Source organism: Pelobates fuscus, chromosome 2 (assembly GCF_036172605.1).
Source record: "Pelobates fuscus isolate aPelFus1 chromosome 2, aPelFus1.pri, whole genome shotgun sequence".
Classification (NCBI taxonomy): domain Eukaryota; kingdom Metazoa; phylum Chordata; class Amphibia; order Anura; family Pelobatidae; genus Pelobates; species Pelobates fuscus.
Window position 1 is genome coordinate 137,934,517 of NC_086318.1, and position 20,539 is coordinate 137,955,055.

The 20,539-nt window shown below is 38.6% G+C and overlaps 1 protein-coding gene across 1 annotated transcript in view; it reads left to right on the forward strand.

The window, feature by feature from the left end:
- The window catches only part of XXYLT1 (xyloside xylosyltransferase 1), a 252,437-nt gene extending 232,494 nt beyond the window's left edge, over positions 1-19,943 (forward strand). Inside the window, exon 4 of the mRNA XM_063442762.1 lies at positions 19,328-19,943. Coding sequence (XP_063298832.1) covers positions 19,328-19,724 — 397 coding nt within the window. The 3' untranslated portion in view covers positions 19,725-19,943. The remainder of the gene's footprint in view (positions 1-19,327) is intronic.
- The last annotated feature ends 596 nt before the right edge of the window (positions 19,944-20,539 follow it).

The following is a 20,539-nucleotide window of genomic DNA, read 5'->3' on the forward strand; positions in this document are numbered from 1 at the left end:
GGGACTTAACAACCTTCAGCAGCCACAAAACAGAACCCAGGCAGACGGGACTTGAGGAACCAGCCTGAGTCTCAAAGCCTGCCCAACATCCCTCCGGGGAGCAGGAATACCTAACTGCACGCTGGCGAAGCTGTGGGGTGCTCACACAAGCGACTACTCTCAGGACTCGAAGTTCATGTTAAACTATGTTCTAAACAATCGCAACAGCAAAAGCAGGATAGAATACCCTAGCAAAGTTAACCCACGAGTAATCAGTCACTTAAAAAAGTATCATCTAGTACCCTTACCCTATATATTCACATTGCAAGCTATACCTATATTGACACAGCATAAAAACCTTATGTCTAACTAGTACAGCGATGTTACTTTATGTTACAAGCAAGATTTAGCAAGGTTCACCTAGCACGTTAACCCATAGGTTACAGGATTAACCAGTTCACTAAATGACCAAACGATGAGGCTAGCAGATTTCCCGTGTAGTCAGGTTCTATAACTAACAAAAAAGTGCTATGTACAAATGCCACGATATTGTGAAATGTAAAACATGTACTACTTCATTGGCTTGGACTAGCTATTGTGGCTTGACAAGCGTGTGTGTAAAACCTAAGCACTGCAAAAAAAAAAAAAAAAAAATAATACTATCCCATGATCCGTATTACCAGTGACTCCAAAATTTTAGCTATGCAGCTTAATCCCATTTTGTTCTTCTGGACCAGGTAGGATTCATCTCAGTGAATGATGTACCAGACAACATTCAGGAAATGTGGATCTTGTCCTCTCAACTTTTTTTGCTGTCTAAGGATGTCGAGAAGGCGTTTGACTAGGTGAACTGGAGCTACCAATTGCCGTCTTTGAAGTAGTTTGGCAATTTCATGAGGTGGATTCGGCTTCTTCTCTTGCCTGAAGACCTGGGGAACATTGGAAGGGTCACTGTAGCTTCTATTAGTAGCTCAACTAGACAAGGCTGTCCCTAGTGCCCCTCTTGTTTTCTCTAGCTATCGAGTCACTGGATTGCAGAATATCAGCTTGCTGCGATATGAGGGGAGTGTTGGTGGGGGACAAAGATTGAGCCTATTTTGAGATAATCTTGCTGACATATCTTCCTGGTCAGTCTTTATCCCTATTCTGTATAGTGTCTTGGAGGAATATGGGGCCTGTCTGGGATTCAAGATCAACCACAATGTGAAACCTTACACTTTGCCCTACCACAGGCTAATTTGCAAAATGTGGATGGTGTACCTATGCTGGCACCTGATTGGGCATCTGCAATGATTACTCACCTCGATTTGTTTTTCAGTGGAAGTGCTTCTAAATTTTGTTCCTTGAGCACTATTGGTGCACCAGCTCAAGCCACCTAAATTATTTTTGGCAAATTAACTTCTTTACTTTATGAGATCCTTTTTAAGAGCCCACCCAGATGAAAATTGTAAATTGTAGATTGACATAAGAAAATGGGACTGATTTGGATGTTTTACGCTCATTTGTTATTTCGCTCAACTACCACACCTGGCCACACTACACAAAGACACTTCCAGTGTGGAAACAATTAGAAGAGGGCAACTGGTCTAATATCTTTACTAATACAATATGCATTACTCAATCTACCTTTATTAGGGAGAAATATTATAAAGTGCTGGCACGCTGATACATAAATTAACAATGACATGTTTGTAGGCCCAGGACATACTTTAAAGTGAGAGAAATCTAATGAATCCTTCCTGGTAAAATATTTTGTAAATAAATGTATTCCTCCAGTTTAGGAAAGACTGAACCTTGCATATGGTTTCCCTTGTTTCCAGGGCCATGGGTATGAGAGTACATACTGTAAACCTTGTGGTCCTGCCAGAAGAATATGCCTCTGTGGGAATCTCTGCTTGCTTATCCACTTGCTTAAATGTGATGCTCCACCCAGACCATTATATACAGGCTCTGAGGTCCTGCCTGGCTAGGATTCTATGTTTTGGTGTTTGATCAAAATGGATCAAATTACAGCAGCCATCAGTTAACCTTTTGATAATTTCCTGAAAATATGGAGCCTCTGGCTGGTGGCTTATGCTTCCTAGAATCTTGCCTTGAATCTCCTTGTGGTGTAGTCATTTGGGGGTGACTTGCCTCCTGCTCACCTGGCTTTTGGTTTAGTCTTATGCCTTCTTTTTCTTTTATTCCATTTTTTTGTTTTCCATCTGTCTTCTTACTTGGCCATCAGCCTTACCTCTCCACCACAGAGGATCTTCAGTACTAGGGACTGGGTTCCATCCCTACTTTATTTGGTGCCTCATGCTTGGCTTGTATTGCATGAAAACTTCAATAAAATTAACATTTTTGTAGTGTGCCAAAATAATTGTCTTTCTGACACTTTATTTCTCAGTTTACCTTTTCAGCGTTTTGGATCTGGGATAACCTTTTATTGAGATCGGTGATATGTGGCAGGCTAAGGTTCTGCCTGTTATAGCAGAAGTGAGCTAAAACCTGTAGTAGACCTGAGCGAGACGCACCAAAGAAAAAGCTATTTGAGATGTTGACTGTTCTCATAAATGCTTGCTTTTTGCTAATTTTCAATTGATATCTCATGTATTTATCTCAAAGCAGAACCCCATACCTATAAAGGGGTTCTATAGACATCATATTAAATCAAAAGACCAAAAATTGAGTGTTTTATAAATGGCACTGAGATGACATTGATTTCCCCAATACATGCTACACCATAATATATCTTTTATATTACATGATGTTTTTTGTTAGTCACGGTCTGCCTTAGATTATGGTCCACAGAATGTGTGAATGTTATCCATCCATTATAGCCCAATTCATTATGAGGATTAATTCTACAGATGACATCACCATCTATAAAGTACAGGATTTAAAAAAATATGTAAAAAATAATGTGCCTAATAAAATAAATATATAATGTTGCATGATCTCCTCTTTGTTATTTCAATAAGGAGATCATATTTTGTAAGACAATAGCTCATGAATGCGGACATCATCCACACAGTTATTTATAATAATGCATAGGATCACCTCCCTGTAATTGGGGGGGCCCTAAAATCGGGCAGGACCAGAACATACACTGTCACTAAACATTAACCCTTACATTCTGAGTCATTTATAAACAACTCAACATTTGGCCAATTTTTGTATGATGGATACAGAACCCCTAAAAAGTAGTTAGGTTTGCAAGGACTGTGGATTAAGGTTGAAAGTTTAGTGTTAAAAGGGACTTTGTTATGAGCCTTAAAGGTCCTCGGGACTGTATATGTATGTCTGTATATATATATGAGCGTGTGTAAAATATTATGGAATTGCATTCCTCTGCTCAAATGCTGGATTGTCTACATAATTATTTTAATGTATGTTTTTTTTTTTTTTAGAGAAAGCTACACACAGAATTGTCCAAAGATGGTATTTCTTTTAAAGGGATATTCTAAGCACCAAAACATCATGGCCCATAGCCCACAGCTTAATTCTCTGCCACTTAAAACTTAATTCACGTTTGTTTCTGTTTATCCTGCCCTAGCCACATTTATATGAAAATGTTTTAATTTTCAATCAGATGTATTTATGCACACTGTGTTTACTTTAGAATCTCCTGCTCTGTTCATTGAACTTAAATCACACACAGGAGGCTGTTACATGCAACAGAGAAGGAAATAAGAAATACTAAATTAAACAGACTGTTAATGCGCCCTAATCACACCTCCCTTGCACGTGACCTACACAGTCTCCCTAAAAATTTTGTGTAAAGAGAGATCTAACATTTAAACTAGCTTTATTGCACAGTGACTAAATGGCAGAAAATCGAGCAGCTAGACTACAGAAACAGGATTTATGCACAAAACCCACTTAATTAAGCTAAAATTGTGTTGGTGCTCATAATGTCCCTTTAATCCTGTTCCAAACATTTCAGATGTTTTCTGATATATTATGCTCCTTAATAAAACCGCCTTAATGGTGTGACAAAAAAAGAAAATGGAATGCATCTAAAATACTGGATTCATATGAGCATTAAGAAAGGGGAGCCGATGAAAATGTTTTATAACTGTTATTTTATTGCAAAGTTTTGTGTAGGGGGGGGGGAAGGAGTGAATGGGCGGGTAAGTCGCTTTGATAGCAAAATATTTTGAAGCTAAGAAGGTGAGTATTCAGGTGACCCCTGGAGGGCATATAAGTAACTGAGCAGCGTAGCAGATTAAAATTAAATAAAATAAAACCACTTTAAAAAAAACAAAAAACAATTCTAACATTGAGGTATGAAACCCAGGTGAATGGGTACAGGTATGTTCCCGTTGTTACCTACGTGGTGGAGAGTATACTAATAAAAACTGAAACTAAAAGAACATATGAAACATTTTCAGATATATAAGTAAGTCGTAGTGGTGGAAATAAAAGTCTCAGGAACGTCGTATCCCTGGCCTGGTGCCCCTAGTTGGCCCTGCATGTTGGCTCGCTCGCTAGCACAGGTTGCTGAGAAGATCTTGGAGTGAATTTGGCAATCCTAGAGGGATCCAGATGCCCCAAGGAGGCATGGCCAAGTTGCCAAGGCCAAGCTTGTGTACGTGGGCTTCCAATTCGACGTAACTTCGTGCTTTGCGGGTCAATCCCTTGTGGGTGAGGAGGAGAATCCTTGGTGTGCTCCAGCGATAGGGTATATCCCAGCCCATGAGTTGTTACAGCAAAGACTGTAAGGACTTTCTCCAAGTGAGTGTACTGCGAGTGATATCTGAAAACATGGTCAGGGAGGAGCCCTCAAAGATTAGTGGAGTTTTTCCACGTATAGCTGCAAGGAACAAGGTCTTGTCCTGAATGGACTATAATCTGATGATGCCCACTGATGCCATAATCAAAGGAGATTTCCTCCGAGGAATAAGAGCAGCTCCCGTCCTCCGGCGCCATCTTGTCCCAAGAGGCCTTATGCAAAATCCACAGGAGTTCGCCAATATCACGTCTATATGGGCTTTTATTATTTATTATTCCACCACAAAAAACTTCAATTTCTACAGAGTAGATAGGAGCTCTGAGTTTTGCGTCCACCCCCTCTATTCATTTCTAAGTGATTTTAAACAAGCTCACTGCAGCAGTTATATTTTTTTTCTCTCACTTGATTGACTCTTTTTTTTTTCTCTCTTTATTTATTTTTTGTTATTTTAATTTTAGTGCTATTGTTCCATTTGGGACCATAGCTGAGACAACTTTTCTTGTCATTACTTATGCTCTCTTAGTTTGCTGTACCAAACAGCACTGCATCATTATTAATGGGGGTCAGTTAAAAACATTCTTCAACTTTCTTAAAGTTGAATAAATTTAGCTGTATCCTTTCCCAAATCACTACATATTTTAGCCACTGCATGTTATATTTGTACACACAGACTTTTTATTATTAATCTTATATTAAATATGTATTCTTGTAGCGTCCTCCCCCGTACTGTCACATTCACCCAAGGCTGAAAAAAACTATTCCAGGATGGGGAAAAGGAAACCATTATTTCAATTACAAAAACAACTGTTTTATGTAAAAGTTGGCATGATCAATAAAAATTTAAATTCCCATGTGAATAAGGTAGGAGCTTGAGTAGAGTCCTGCTTCTGAAATCAGGATGATAAAAAGGACATTTAATCACCGGCGTTTACCGAAATATTACCCAATACACTGGGAAATGTAACAATATTACTTAATCTTTTACTTGTTACTACCTTCGGAACCATAACATGTATTTGTTGCAACACTACCCACTGTGTTTCCAGATACTGCTGTTGACAGAGCAATTGTTGTTATTGGACTAAAAGTGAAAGACATACAAATGACAGGGGAAGAAGCCACGCTGAGATAGGCATCTCATTTAATAATAGTTTCCAGACATTATCCTAAACCATTTCCCTCTTCTGATTCAATTTATTTTATATCTCTCTGTTACTTTTCATTCATGGTAATGTTATCAATATTTGATTTTGTTAAGCCCCAAAATGTTCTACAGTTGTTCGAAGGGTAAATGAAGCACACATTTTAAGCCTGCAAGACCCTCAGATGTTATTGGGCTTAAAAGTCTACAACAAGTGGGATATGATGTTTCCAACCTTTATCCCCATATAGAATTCATTAAGTCAACGTCGCTGGTTTGGTGTGTTGAATGAGAATAGTGATCTAATGTGTTTTTCCTTCTGGTTTCTGGCTACACATAATGTTAATGCAAATCTATTCCTGTAAATCAACTAATGTACACAATAGAATCAGAATGGGTGGTTAGGTTTCTCTATATGGAAGATTTTCCCGTTAAATGTACAGTTCCCTAGGGCTTTGACAGCTAACCTTGGTATTGCGTATGTCTGTGAATTACATTTGCCATGTTAGCCAGCCTGTTGTGAAGTGTGTGTGTGTGTGTGTGTGAGAGAGAGATTGTGTTTGCCTCTGTGTGTGTCACTATCTGAACTTTGTGTTTGCCTGCCTGCCTGTGTGTGACTGTAACTGTGTGTGTGTGTGTGTGTGTGTGTGTGTGTGGCTGTGTGCCTGTGTGTTACTGTAACTTTGTGTGTGACTGTCTTCCTCTGTGTGCGTGTGTGTGACTGACTATCTACCTCTGTGTGTATATGTGGCTGTGTGCCTATCTGTGACTGTAACTGTGTGTGTGTGTGTTACTGTCTGCCTCTGTGTTTGTGACTGTAACTGTGTGTGTGTGTGTGACTGTATGCGTGTGTGTGTGTGTGTCTGTATGACTGTAAATATATATATATGTGTGTGTGTGAGAGAGAGATACTGTCTGCCTATGTGTGACTGTAACTGTGTGTGTGTGTGTGTGTGTGTGACTGTCTGCCTCTGTGTATGTGTGTGTGTGTGTGTGGCTATGTATGACTGTAAATATATATATATATATATATATATATGTGTGTGTGATACAGTCTGCCTATGTGTGACTGTAACTGTGTGTGTGTGTGTGTGTGTGTGTGTGACTGTCTGCCTCTGTCTGTGTGGCTCTGTGTCTATGTGTGACACTGTATCCACTAGACACACTGCATCCACCACACAAGCACTAGTTACACTACACAAACACAGAAACTGCATCCACTACACACACACACACACTGTATTCAATTTGCACACTGCATACAAAACAAATGATATCCACGACATGGAAGAAGGGGGGAGAAAAGATATGAAAGGGAGGGGAACAGAGATATGGATGGTAAGGGGGTGGGGGCAAAAAAGACATGGATTCTTCAATCCATGAGGTAGATGCGAACTAAATGGACAGTGCAGCTACATCTAAGGTGTGACACATTACCTACCTGGCTGAGACTGCAGTTTGCAGAGGGTTTAAGGGAGCATGTGTGTCTATATACACACACACACACACATCCCTGGCCCACCATTTGCCCCCCCTAAAAATATATCCTAACGCCACTGCTTATAAAGAATTCATAAAGGCATCTAATTATCCAAAGTGATTATGATGAATGTATAATCTTGATAATTTACCATATTATTCTTTATCTGCCTGCCTGTTTTGTTTCTATAAACTAATAGATCATATCTATAAACCTTTTACCGTCTAAAAGAACACCTATCCGTACTCCAATTTAAAACCTGACATTTGTCAGCATGACTTGTGCTTTGAATATGGTAATACTCCGTAATACTGTGTTGTGTGGCGTGTTGATTTTCAACGGTTGCTAAAAGTTGTTATTGTGGATAAGGCATTTCCCCAGGCCACATCCAGCTGCCCTGTAGAACAACATAACAGAAACATGAAGTTACAGAAAGAGATGTGAGTAACAGGACAGCAGGAGAAACCCACGTGGAATGTCCTGTCTGGCTCTGTGTATCAATGCTTGGAAGTTCAGGCTTACAGATGTTTCCTCTGACCAAAGACGCTGTGTTTACAAAGAACACTTTCAAGCCAGTGACCCTCTGGAGAGAAGTGGAGGGTATTAAAAGGAATGTGCCGTGAAGGTCAGTATTAAACACATCTCTGCTTTTTAAATTGCATATGCACTGCAGAGATTTAAAGAGAGACACCACTCACAACAATAACAGATCCCATTTAATAGGGCCAGAGCATGACCACGCAGCTGTGCCTTGTGCACTTGTCTTTTTATGTGTACAAAGTTCATAAACCAAAATTCTTTGGTAAAAAAAAAAAAAAAACATGGACTGCTGACTGATATTTAATGCAAGAATGTTTGTGTCCAAACTATTGTTATTGAATTAAAGACAGTATATTATGATGCTGAGATGGATTTGATGGCCAATTTCACAGTAACATGCAATTTTTAAGGACATACCGGTATATACCATTTAAAGTTACCAAGAGGGATTTATTAATTCTTTTATGTTCATATTTTGGTATTCTCTACTGTACTGTGTTATTGTCAGAGCTAACCACCCCATACTTGCCTGCATATAAAATTTAAAACACCGTAATTAAAAGGAAGGAAGGATTGTGGACACAGCAGGTTTTTGACGTTACTTTGTATAAACAACCATGTTAGAACATTGGCATGTACGGAAGTTAGAGCTGAAAACAGAGTCAAATTAGGAGACATGGTTACTTTTTACTAAATTATGCAATACTCAGGATAATTTGACTGTAAAAGAGGTCGAAATAAAAGACACTCTAAGGACCAAAATCATCACGTCTTGTGATCAACGGCAATGTTTACATGTTGCCAAAAACATGCTTTTGTGGCAGTTATCTAGACAGATATTAGAACCAGTGGCGGAATTGATATAGAGAGGGCCATGATGCAAGACGTTTTTGGGCAACCCACCCTCCCACATCACAAGGGTGGCCAAAAGGCAGATCCCCATCTGCCATACAAATCCTTCAATGCTTTGCCAGTTGGGGTCTACCATTTGCCTGACCTTGCAGGGTTGTATTTAACTCTGAGCAGTGTTTGTGTTTTTGAATGTTAGCATCTTCTTGTATGGAGTGTGTGAATGTAGGTTTGTGTTTGTGTGTAGTGTTAGCATTTGAATGCAGTTGAGCGTTTTTAAGTCATTTCATCAATTGAAGGCAGTAGTGTACTTGTGTGTAGTGTTGGCATTTGAATGTAGTGTTGATGTTTGAATGCAGTGGGCAGGAGGACCCCTTAATATCATAAGACCCAGACCACTTCAATGAGCTAATATCCAGCTAATACTTAGTCCCTACTTTGTCTTAGTATATCTTTTTATATAGGTTGGACTTTCAGTGAATGTTCAAGACATTCAATGTGAGTATTTCGTAATGATTCTGTCTTTATGAAATACACATTTTTGAGGAGGAGCGTGACAGAGCTGCTTTAAGTTTTTTTGCCATTCCAATCCATGTGATTTTTAGAAAAAAATATTTGCTCAAATCTGCACTCACTCTATGACAAATAATGGATATTGTTACAAAAAAGTTGACTGAGATTTGAGGGAAGTGAACATATAGGTAGGTCAGATTCAGGATCTGCAACTTGATTGGGGTATTTGAAGAAAATACATTCCCTTTTCCGTTATAATAGGGATAAAGGTATCATTTATGCAATTTATGCATATTATGCAATATGATTCTTATTTAATTAGCCAGTAAATGGGAATAGAAACAACAAAACATGGGAAATGGCTGTATAATCTAAAAGAGAACACAAAAACAAAACATAGTGTATTACTGTTATAAGTTGTATATGGTGCCAGTAAAACAATTATTTTTATATGGGGAGAGTATTTACTATAATGTAAATAGTAATGAGACAAAGTTGAGCATTCCAGATTATTAATAATCTTTAAGAGGTAGAGAAAAAATTCCTTAAAAACTTGCAGTAAGCATGTTTTCAGGTCTGCAAGTGCAATTAGTTCCATAGCCAGTGCTTTATAATTGGTGTCGCCTAGACGGCTTTTTTTTTGTAAGATTTTGTGGTGTTTATTTTTTTTCGTTTCTCTACATTATTTTTTTTTTTTTTATCCTGCTAACCTATGTGAAAGTATCCTCCGTCTTTGCACAAGACAGTGTAGAAGAAATGTGTCTTTGATCTGTTTGACTGTTTGATTAGTTAGGGATTAGTGGCTGTTACTTACAAGGGAATGATTCTTCCTGAGTTATAAGCACATTTACATTTTATGCATTTAACAGATCAAGAATATCATGCTGCAGATCTTTCCATTAAAGGAACATTCAGGCACCATTACAACTTTATCTGAATTAGGTGTGACAAGATCCCCTGCCAGCATCTTAAATAAAGGTGTTAAACCATTAACAAATGGTTTAACTTCAAAATCTAAATCTTGAATCCAGTATTTGTAAACTCTGCCCAGCTAAATTTGTTGCAGTCTAAGGCTTGAATCAGGGAGCTTTGGACTAGGAGCTGCTTATAGGCCTAACCCTTTGAGTTAAAAGGACACTAGTCCCCAGAACAACTACAGCTTAATGTATTTGTTCTTTTGAGTATAATTATTCCCTTCTGACTTTTTGCTGTAAACACTGGCTTTTCAGAGAAAATGCAGTATTTACATTGCCCCTAGGAACACCTCCAAGTGGCCACTCCTCAGATGGCAACTGGAATTGCTGAACAGTAGGCAGCACTGCCGTTCAGCATCTCCACGCTTTTTCCTCTTAGAGATGCATTGATTCAATGCATCTCTATGAGGAGGTGCTGATTGGCCAAAATGGCCTTTGGCCCCGACCCCATCCCGCCTCCTTTCTGATTTTAGCCAATCCAATGCTTTTCCTATGGGAATCAGCAATTCTGATGATGTTACCAATGAGGCGGGGTGTTGCCAGCGCCGGCGGACCTGCACAGCGCTAGAAATAAGATATGTTTTAATTCCTTTTAAGAGGGCTAAGGTGGGGGCAAGCCACTTAAATGTTGGGTTTAACATTGATGGGTCAGGAATACATGTTTGGATATGTATTTTAGAACCACCATTACTTTCTAAACTTTGGCATTCAGATTTTATTTCATTGCAATTTGATGTTTAGTGAATAAGCCCCTATGCCTATTCTTGTGGATACATTCCAGTGTTTGAACCATAGTATTACTATAGTTGCTTGGTTTCTATGTTGAATCGTTGGGAGAAAATATTAAATTATAAATGTCATCAATTCAGGAATGATACCCCTTGAAAAAGCAATTAATTCTGTGGCAAACAACTAGGACAACTGGGAGGTACAGAGCTATGCCATTTGATATATAGTCTTTCTGTTACCTCCTGGTAAACCGCCAATATTTTATATACATCGGCTATGCAGCATTTGTAACCCATGAGTAAGGTAACTTTCCCTTTCAGAGGTGAGGGGTATGTAACAAAATGTACCTAAAGATACTATTAAAGTGAATGCAGACCTTTAAATACTTTTGTGATAACTGCACTTGAATTAAGCAGACATGTTGTTTGTTACCCTACTTTCGGGGATTATAGGTGCAGTAGAATTTCTACCACTCCTGAACTCATTTGTTGTATCATTATAATAACGTTTATACAGCACACTTGTGACTATTTTCTTTTAGAAATCTATTTTCTATTATTTTTTTCTTGCAAGAAATAAAAGCATAGCTCTTCCTGTTTATTAGATATAGTGACTGTGGCTGTTAGACATGCTCTGACCTTGTTTCACATGAGCTGACCCAGCCATGACTTATATCTGTGCCTTGCATCTACAAAAATGTTAGCTCAATTTATTTTTGTCCTTCCATGCCTGTGGCTGACTCTCAGTAATTACATCCACTGAACCAGGGAGGCTCTCTCTGCAAACCCTACTGACTCTGCCATGTCTTTCTCTAAATAACAGATTTGTCTTAAAAGGGAAATGGCCTTGTAGCTTCCACCTGCAGGAATGCCTTTAATAATGCATATAGGACTTGTTATATGTTTCTTTAACAAATGTTACAAAGCCCCTGGCATACACTTAAGAAAGGGTGCAGTCATACAGATGGTGAAATTGTTTGCAAGCATCAGTATAAAGTAGTAATGAGTATACAATAATATGGTTCTGTCTCCTTTAGATAATTGGGATTACCCACTTAACATTTCGTCAGGCACCCTTTGAACTCCTTTGCTGTCCTATATCTGCTCGAGTTATGAACCATACAGATTGCACAGTTTTATCCTTTTCAAACTAACCAGCTTGCTGCGGCTTAGTTCCAGTGTTGGAAATTTCTGCGTATAGTCTTGGGATATTTTAAAGCCGAACTGTGATTTTGCACAAACCTATAGTTAACTTAAACAACACAACCTATAGTTACCTTCATTATATATATATATAATTTTATTTTTTTCCTTCGATTAACATTGTATGCCTGGCTATTATGCAAATAAATGCACACAGGTGCTTTTGATAGGGCAGCACTATAGAAGGAAGGGTATGTTCATTTGCGTTCATTTTTCTATCAAAGAGCATCATGGGGGAATGATATTGCTCTGGACAAAAATTGCTGCAGAATAAATATGATTTTTACTTGCCTTCACTCCACTACGCATCCTAGCAAGTGCTTTGATAGCGTTTACTGGGAATGAGGAACAGTCCGTTTCAGGAAAATGACAGTTCCAATTTAAGATAGGGGAATATTATCGCTGAGGAGGTAACATCCTTTCTATTTTCTATACAGTTTTGCCTGATAAATAATAAAGAAAGCACTTCCTTTAGGCAGGTGCACGTTAAAATAGCTACCGGTATATTCATGTTTGCTGAGCCATTCAAATTGTTACTGTATAAAAGGATATGGGTTATGTTTCCTGCAGTGCACTGTGCTGTATAACGATTTTAACACAGATCCACTGAGGATTTATTTCCTCTCACATGTTACTAAGCCGCAGTACAACTTTTGGAAGATGTGTCTGATTAAAAGTTTTCTTGAAACGTACACCGCAAAGCTTTGACTGAATGTTTTACCTTGTGTAACCCCAGCATGCGGCATCATACATGCTCTTGTAAGCTTGCCTTTTCTATGGTTCCACTGCTGTTGCAGAGCAATATATTACACTTTTAAGGGTGTTGAATACAGAAGAATCATTTTACACAATGAACATATCAAGTAATACTTTTTTTCACAATAAAACAACAAAAATGGTTGCCAGGAATATTAAGCTCATGTTTATAAATGGTTATAAGCAGTACTCTAGTATTCAGTGATGTCTTGAAATTAGGGATTATTCTAACTTAAAGGGACACTATAGTCACCCAGACCACTTCAGCTCCATGAAGTGGTCTGGGTGCCAGGTCGCTCAGGTTTTAACCCTTCAGATGCAAACATAGCAGTTTCAGAAAAAATGCTATGTTTACATTTGGGGTTAAGCCAGCCTCTAGTGGCTGTCTTCCGGACAACCACTAGAGGCGCATCTGCGACGCTGGAGGCATATTATGCCTCCATCGTGCAGAGCGTCCATGGGAAAGCAATGCTTTCCTATGGATAGTTTGAATGCGCGCTCATTCCGATCCGCTGACGTCGGCGGGGGAGGATAGCCCGGCGCTGGATTAAGGTAAGTGGCTGAAGGGACACCCTCAGGGCACTATAGTGTCAGGCTTTGTTTTCCTGACACTATAGTGATCCTTTAAGTGACCGAATAATCAAAATATTATTAAAGACAGGAGGTGAATATTTGCTTACCTTTCTTTACTGAAACTTCCAGCAGCAATGAAACCGTTAAAGGGACTCTATAGTCACCCAGACCACTTTAGCTCAATGAAGTGGTCTGGGTGCAATGTCCCTCAGGTTTTAACCCTTCAGATGTAAACATAGCAGTTTCAGAGAAACTGCTATGTTTACATTTGGGGTTAATCCAGCCTCTAGTGGCTTCTGGACAGCCGCTAGAGGCGTATCTGCGACGCTGGATGCGAATTTCGCATCCATCGCGCAGAACGTCAATAGGAAAGCATTGAGAAATGCCTTCCTATGGACACTTTGAATGCGCGTGCGGGGGAGTGGATGTCGAAAGGGGAGGAGAGGTCACCAGCGTCAAGGGAGCCCGGTGCTGGATTAAAGTAAGTAACTGAAGGGGTTTTATTAAGAGTGCCTTTTTAATAAACAATGAACATTTTTAATGTGATTTCCCCTTCCCCCCCTCCTTTATTCCCGCTCCTTTCAAATGCACACTAAAGGCAAGTAATGATTATATTTCCATCATATGCTATGACATAGATTAATGATTGTGGGAATAGTTTTTTTTTTTTTTTAAATAATCAAACATTGTGCAGCCTTATGTTATATCCATTAAGAACCAAAACTAACAGACACACACTTACTTCTCATGGCTAAAAATCTTCACTGTTGTCACAAAATAATGCAGCAAAATACTGCAATACAATTTGATTTGTTCTAACATAACAGATTGAAACAGCTTCACTTGCCAACTATGATATTTAGCAAATAGGGCTCCGAGCAACAAACAGACAATCACATAGACAGAGCCACCACAATACCCAACAGGATGTTTCTGGACTACAAGCCATGAACCGAAATTAATAGGCCGTGTGTGGGGTTTTCCAAGACCTTACTTAGAGAAAATAAAGAGCTACAGAATAATTGATTCCCTACGGTTGGTCACCGTTCCTTTTACTTGCCCTGGTAAACAATAGCGGTTGCTAATGGGATGTTTGCTATGGGGGAAGTATAAAACCAACATACCGCTGATGACCTTTTGCTACTATATGTTTCACGTATGCAGTACACCACACTATACTCTCTCTAAAAAAAAATAAAAAAAATTAAGATTTTAGGGTAACATATTGGGGACTCTGCTACAAAATATGATCATATATATTCTTGAGTGCAAGTTTTCCTCTAGCGTCCCTTATGGGCATGGTGAACTACCACGCTTCTCCCCTTCATGCTAGAGCACATATTAATAAATTCCTAATCAAAAAATACATATACCGTATGTGGTAAAATGTTAGAGATAGCTGGGACACCAGTTATGGAGAGCATGAAGTGATTATTATTATTATTATTTTATTATTTATATTGTGACAGCAAATTCCGTAGCGCTGTACAACGCGTGGACTAACAAACAAGATCAAACTATCCAATGGAACACTCCAGTTTCCATAACGTCTTCATCTCAATGAAGTCGTTGTTGGTTCTGGTAATCTTGGGCACCATCTTACCTGATGGATTTAGACTGCTTTCAAATGGGACTAGTAAAGAAGAGTATAGGTGATAGGCTAATACTCTGCACTTTTAATGGGCTGCCCATTGTAAGCAATGCTTTAGAAATGTATGTTAGTAACAGTGCCCTCCAACACTCTTCTCAAAGAATACTGAAGGAACAAGGGAAGAGGTGGGTTGTGTCGAGAACCTGCTGCATTTAATAGATAACTGTATAGCGCTGCCCCTATGTATAGCTTTGAATTGGACATTAGTCTTTTCTATTTAGTAGTATTAGGTAGTAGCCAGAATGCAGTCAAGCCACTTCAATCAATGGCAAGCCAAAGCACTTGTGAGTAACCTGATTGCACTTATGAAATTAATCCATTCTATGGTGCCTTGGTCTTCTGGGAATCTATTATTCAAGGTTGACAGGAAACTAGTGTGAGGCACATGGGGCAGGTAGGGGTGGAGGTCAAATTTATAGAACATGTGCACATTAAATTTCACATCGAAGAAGGGGGCAAAGGATCTCATTAAATATATTTCTAAATTATTAGATCACATGTAGGCCTTCAACCCTACTGAGATTGACTTGTTTTAATCCCATTCAGTCATAATTTTTTGTTCCCTAGCACACTGTTTTATATTTATGTGCCACTTCATCACTGGATTGGAGGAATGGACAGGCGCATTGATTCACATCAGTCCGTGTACTTATTTGGTGTTGTCAGCATGTATGTAGAATTACATATATGCTGACACCATCAACATGACACTCAGATGAGCAGCATACAAAGCCCCAATGTACCTGCAATATTGGTACCGCTCCTCATTTCCATTTTCTTTAGCATCTTCATTTCAAGCATCATCACCCTCGTCACAACATTATTCATTACAGCCAGCTTTTCATCACGAGTTTTCCTTTTCTCATCATTTTCTGTTTGTTCCATTATTTCCCCTTTTGGGTTGTGGACTAACTAATGTAATGGAACCCTTATTTGCATGGTCTAGCTCTGGAAAACACACATATGTAATAATGTGGCTGCCAATCATCTTTTAAACAAATAATACAATTAATTTATCTTACTTGGTATGAACAACAGTAACCATAACAACAGTATGTTCTTACAATGTATACATTCTGAAGTTGTTATTAATTATCCACTATCCGGGACAGTCTGAACAATACTGTGAATCAATTAGCTGCAGGCAGAGAGTGTTCTCTGACTGCCTCAATGACTGATGAAGAGCACTGAAATAAGCTCGAAAGGCATTTAAAGTTAATAGATATCGGGCTGTCATGACTACCACTAGTCTTTTTGTGCATATAGACATAAATAGTCCCAGCAATGTTTATTCCAGAAACAGTGGAATATTAATACAAAATAGGACTGGTGCGGAAAAAGGCAACATCAAGAGTGCTCCCCAACCCCATTAATATTTTTCCACCTGAATAATAATGTACACTACATAGAATAAATTCTTGAAGTTCACCAGTAAAAGAAACCTATTGTGAAAACAAATTAGACTTCCTGGGTAAAATTGAATTGGGAATTGACTGTGATATGCTATTCCCTGAACAAAGGGAAGGTGCACTCGAAAGAAATTACAGTTTAAGGGGATTATGTAAAAAGTGCTTAACACCGTGAAATGATTCAACTCATGCAAACATAGCACATTTTGATCTGTTTGTTGGTGGTAGATACCTATTATCCGTTTCAAAAGCTGTTGGGAGAGTGGAAGTGCTTTATAATATTTTAAGTACTTTTTCCAGGAAGGATACATTGTAGTAGGGTATAGATTACCTGATTTCTTGTATTTTTTTTAAAGGGACACTATAAGCAACATAACTCAGTTTAATGTGTTGGTTATGTTTTTATAGTATGTGGGCTGTTCCAGCCTCATCTGTATTAATAATATTGAATTAACACTTTGGAATTATACAATGACAATTTTTTTCCAACTAGGATGGCTGTGATTGGCTGCGAGTGCTGGGTTTACCTGCCCATAGTGTGTGGATGGATGGATAGAGGGTGTAACGAACGCTGCTGTTTTGTATGCCCATTCATTTGGTTCCTCCCGAACTGCTAGGTACTTGGTGATTATAGCTCGCAGTTTGGGCGCTGATTCATACGTTCTCCAAGAACCCAAGTGCAGCATATAAGTAAATCCTGCTGTTTCAACAATCACATCCCCAAACATCAGCCGAGACTAGATAAAGGGTACAACAGCGCTTTATTATGCCACACATGGCTTTTATATCTAACCCTGTGCAAGGTGTCTTCCATCAAACCAGGGATTTCTGCCCAGGATCCTCTATACCTGTAAGTCTGCACGTGGGAAATGGGACCTATTCTCTTTGTTTTCCAGGTACAGAAAGCCCGCCAAACTGGCCAGTGTCCCAAAAGTGTCCCCACCAACCTCCAGAACCCCCACACACCGTGCATTTCTCGACAGGTCTCCATTTGTGTCGCTACTCTGCGAATCACAGGCAAGGGAAGCGTCTCCTTTCGGCATACGAATGCTCCCCCCTGGATGGCGTTCGTCTACACAAAATGGCGGCCACCCAGGGGAGCACTCATTAATTACTTCCCTTGCAGTTTTGCACTTATGTTGCGTATGAACGCTCCCGAATGGGGAGCAGGGCATAATACATGAAAATCTAGGAGAAACACAATAATATATGGGGGGTCGGGAGGGAGGGAACATACGAATGAATGAGCAGGGGTTCTGCCAGAGGCACCAAGCATGTCATTTCTTCACAGATGGATAGATAGATGTGTGTAGGAACAGATACCTCTTCCATGATAATAGAGTTTGAAATGTTTCTCCAAATCCACAATATTATTCTAGATAATTTGACTAAACCACAGTATTAATGCAGAATTAAACTTCTCTAGCTTTACCTTTTCTGCAATGTTTGTTTAATGTCTTTTTATTGTTCATATTGAAAAATTATGTATTTCCAAGAATAAATCTTCTAGAAGTGCTTATCTTCTATGTCATCAAAGGCGATAAACATAAAAAAAATCTAAAAATCAAATGTTCAGGGACTTTTTGCTTGTAATGTAAGTTTTTTTAGAAATATACAAAGAAGAAAAAGATATTGAAGTAGTGTAGGAGCCTTTTTAGCCAAGAAGGAGGACCCTATGCTCACACATAGGAGAGCACCCATTCCGTGCACTATGCAAGTTCTCGGTTTACATTCTTGCTACTGATCTTCTGTTCATAAATAATATAAATGTCCTTAAATGCTCTCTATTCCTCATCTTACACAGACATGCGTTCTGTTTCTTTCTTACCATGCAGAATATGAGTCGGTGACTTTTGCTTTTTAAGCTGCTTGCACGATTACTGAGCATCTTATAGGCACCCAGAATGTTTTCATGTACAGCAGTTCTGTAATTGTTGCATCATACATGTACAGAAGTTGGACAAATCTCAGGGGGGAAAAATTAGAACATGGCATAGTTAAGAATTTTCTGCTTATCATTATCTTATTATTATTATTATTATTATTATTACGACAAGCATTTATAAACCACCAACATATTTTACAACACTGTGCAATTGGGGAAACAGAAAGCACAATCTACACAGACCAGTACAACGTTGGAGACGGCACTACCCATCAGCTGAGATCTAGCCACAACATGGATGTACCTGATAGCTTTTAATAAAACACTTGGCTATAACCACAGCAGCAATCTGTGCATTGCCACCCGACCTCTCTACTGCAAGTAGTCAAGATGTTTTTGTATGGTTTGACTTCTTACCTGGGGTATGCTGGGCACCACTGCCTACCTCCATTATCTTTATCAGTTTGCCATATGTGATCATCTACACTGTCTAATGAATGGTATGTTGTATCTATGTTGAAACTAAAGCTCTCATTAGAGTAGAAGAAGAGTTATCAGGATAAAAGTTATATAATAAAGTAATATGTTTTCTTTGCACATTGCCAGAAATAAACCTATTAATTTGTGATATATTCACCAATCAATCCTTCCCTCTGTCTTTCCATTTAAATACTTCAAGATATTATATACTACCACATTGCTTTCATGGTTTGATATTGTACATTGTATGATAATATACCTCAGGAGCTAGATTACCACAGGATGTCTATTATTTTCACATTCATGCTCAAAACACAATGCATGACTTTATCTGTATCCGTTTACTTTAATCCTTTCCTAGACTGTTGATATAATTTCTTGAACTGAAAACTGTTCATAGTTCTGCAGCTGTATTGTAATACAGTATCTCTTCATATGCTCTCTTTCAGACATACTTTTTGGCAGTACCGCCGAGAGAACCCGAACACCAAGGTTGGAGACCCTCCTCCTGATGGAATGCCTGGATTCAATAGTGGAGTGATGCTTCTAAATCTAGAAGCCATGCGCCAGTCCAAACTTTATAACCAGCTGTTAGATCCCAATATTGTAAAGCAGCTTGCAGAGAAATACCGATTTAAAGGTCATCTTGGAGATCAAGACTTCTTCTCCATGATTGGAATGGAGCACTCAGAGCTTTTCTATGTTCTGGATTGTGGTTGGAACAGACAGCTTTGCACGTGGTGGAAAGACCACGGCTATGCTGATATATTTGATGAATATTACAAATGTGAAAGTCATATCAAAATTTTTCATGGAAACTGCAATACCCCAATCCCAGAAGATTAGGGATCCTTCCGCTCACCCCGTAGAACAAAATCTGTAATAATCAAGACATCTTACTAGTATTTTTATAAAGATAGAACTTGTTGGGTGGGTACCCACTACATAATGTGAAGAATTGGCCATTAAATCTTTTGCTGGTTGTAAACAAAAATTTATTTTGTCAAAATATCATGGAATTACACTTGGCTATTTTGAGTTGTGTCAAACTCACTTTGTTTTTTGTTTTTTGTTTGTTTCATTCTGGTTGTATTTTACTTTATTTTTTACATTCTCTTTTTTAATTTTTTTAAAATTTACTTATTCCTTTATTTCTTTCAACAGTCTCCATCATGGAAGATGTCAATATTTATTCAAGTTGTTTAGTACACTCTAATGACATATTTACCTGTGGAATGGTGCTTGAAATAAAATTTCTGAATCTATTAGGAAAACAATCGTGTTTACCAAAAGTATAAGTGGCGGCAATTGTACTCTACAGTGTCTTAATTCTCCGCATCAGACTGTGTAGATAGGAACAGGAGCTGGTAGATGAATATCTGGTTGCATGGACACCCATGAGAAGAGATCAGATGGAAGGGTTTGATTTTCAAGAGAAATCTATTCTTTGCTATGGAATACATTAAAATGACTTTAATAATTTAAAGGGAAACTTCTGTTCTTCCATTGTTTATTTCGGCTAAATATATATTTAAAAAATACTGTAATAAAAAGGACAATACTTCACTCTGTGCTTTTGGCTATGATGTTGCAGTGTAACACAGTGTATTTAGCCTCTCCCTTCCCCCAAATTTACTCATAACCACACTCTCCCGTGAGCC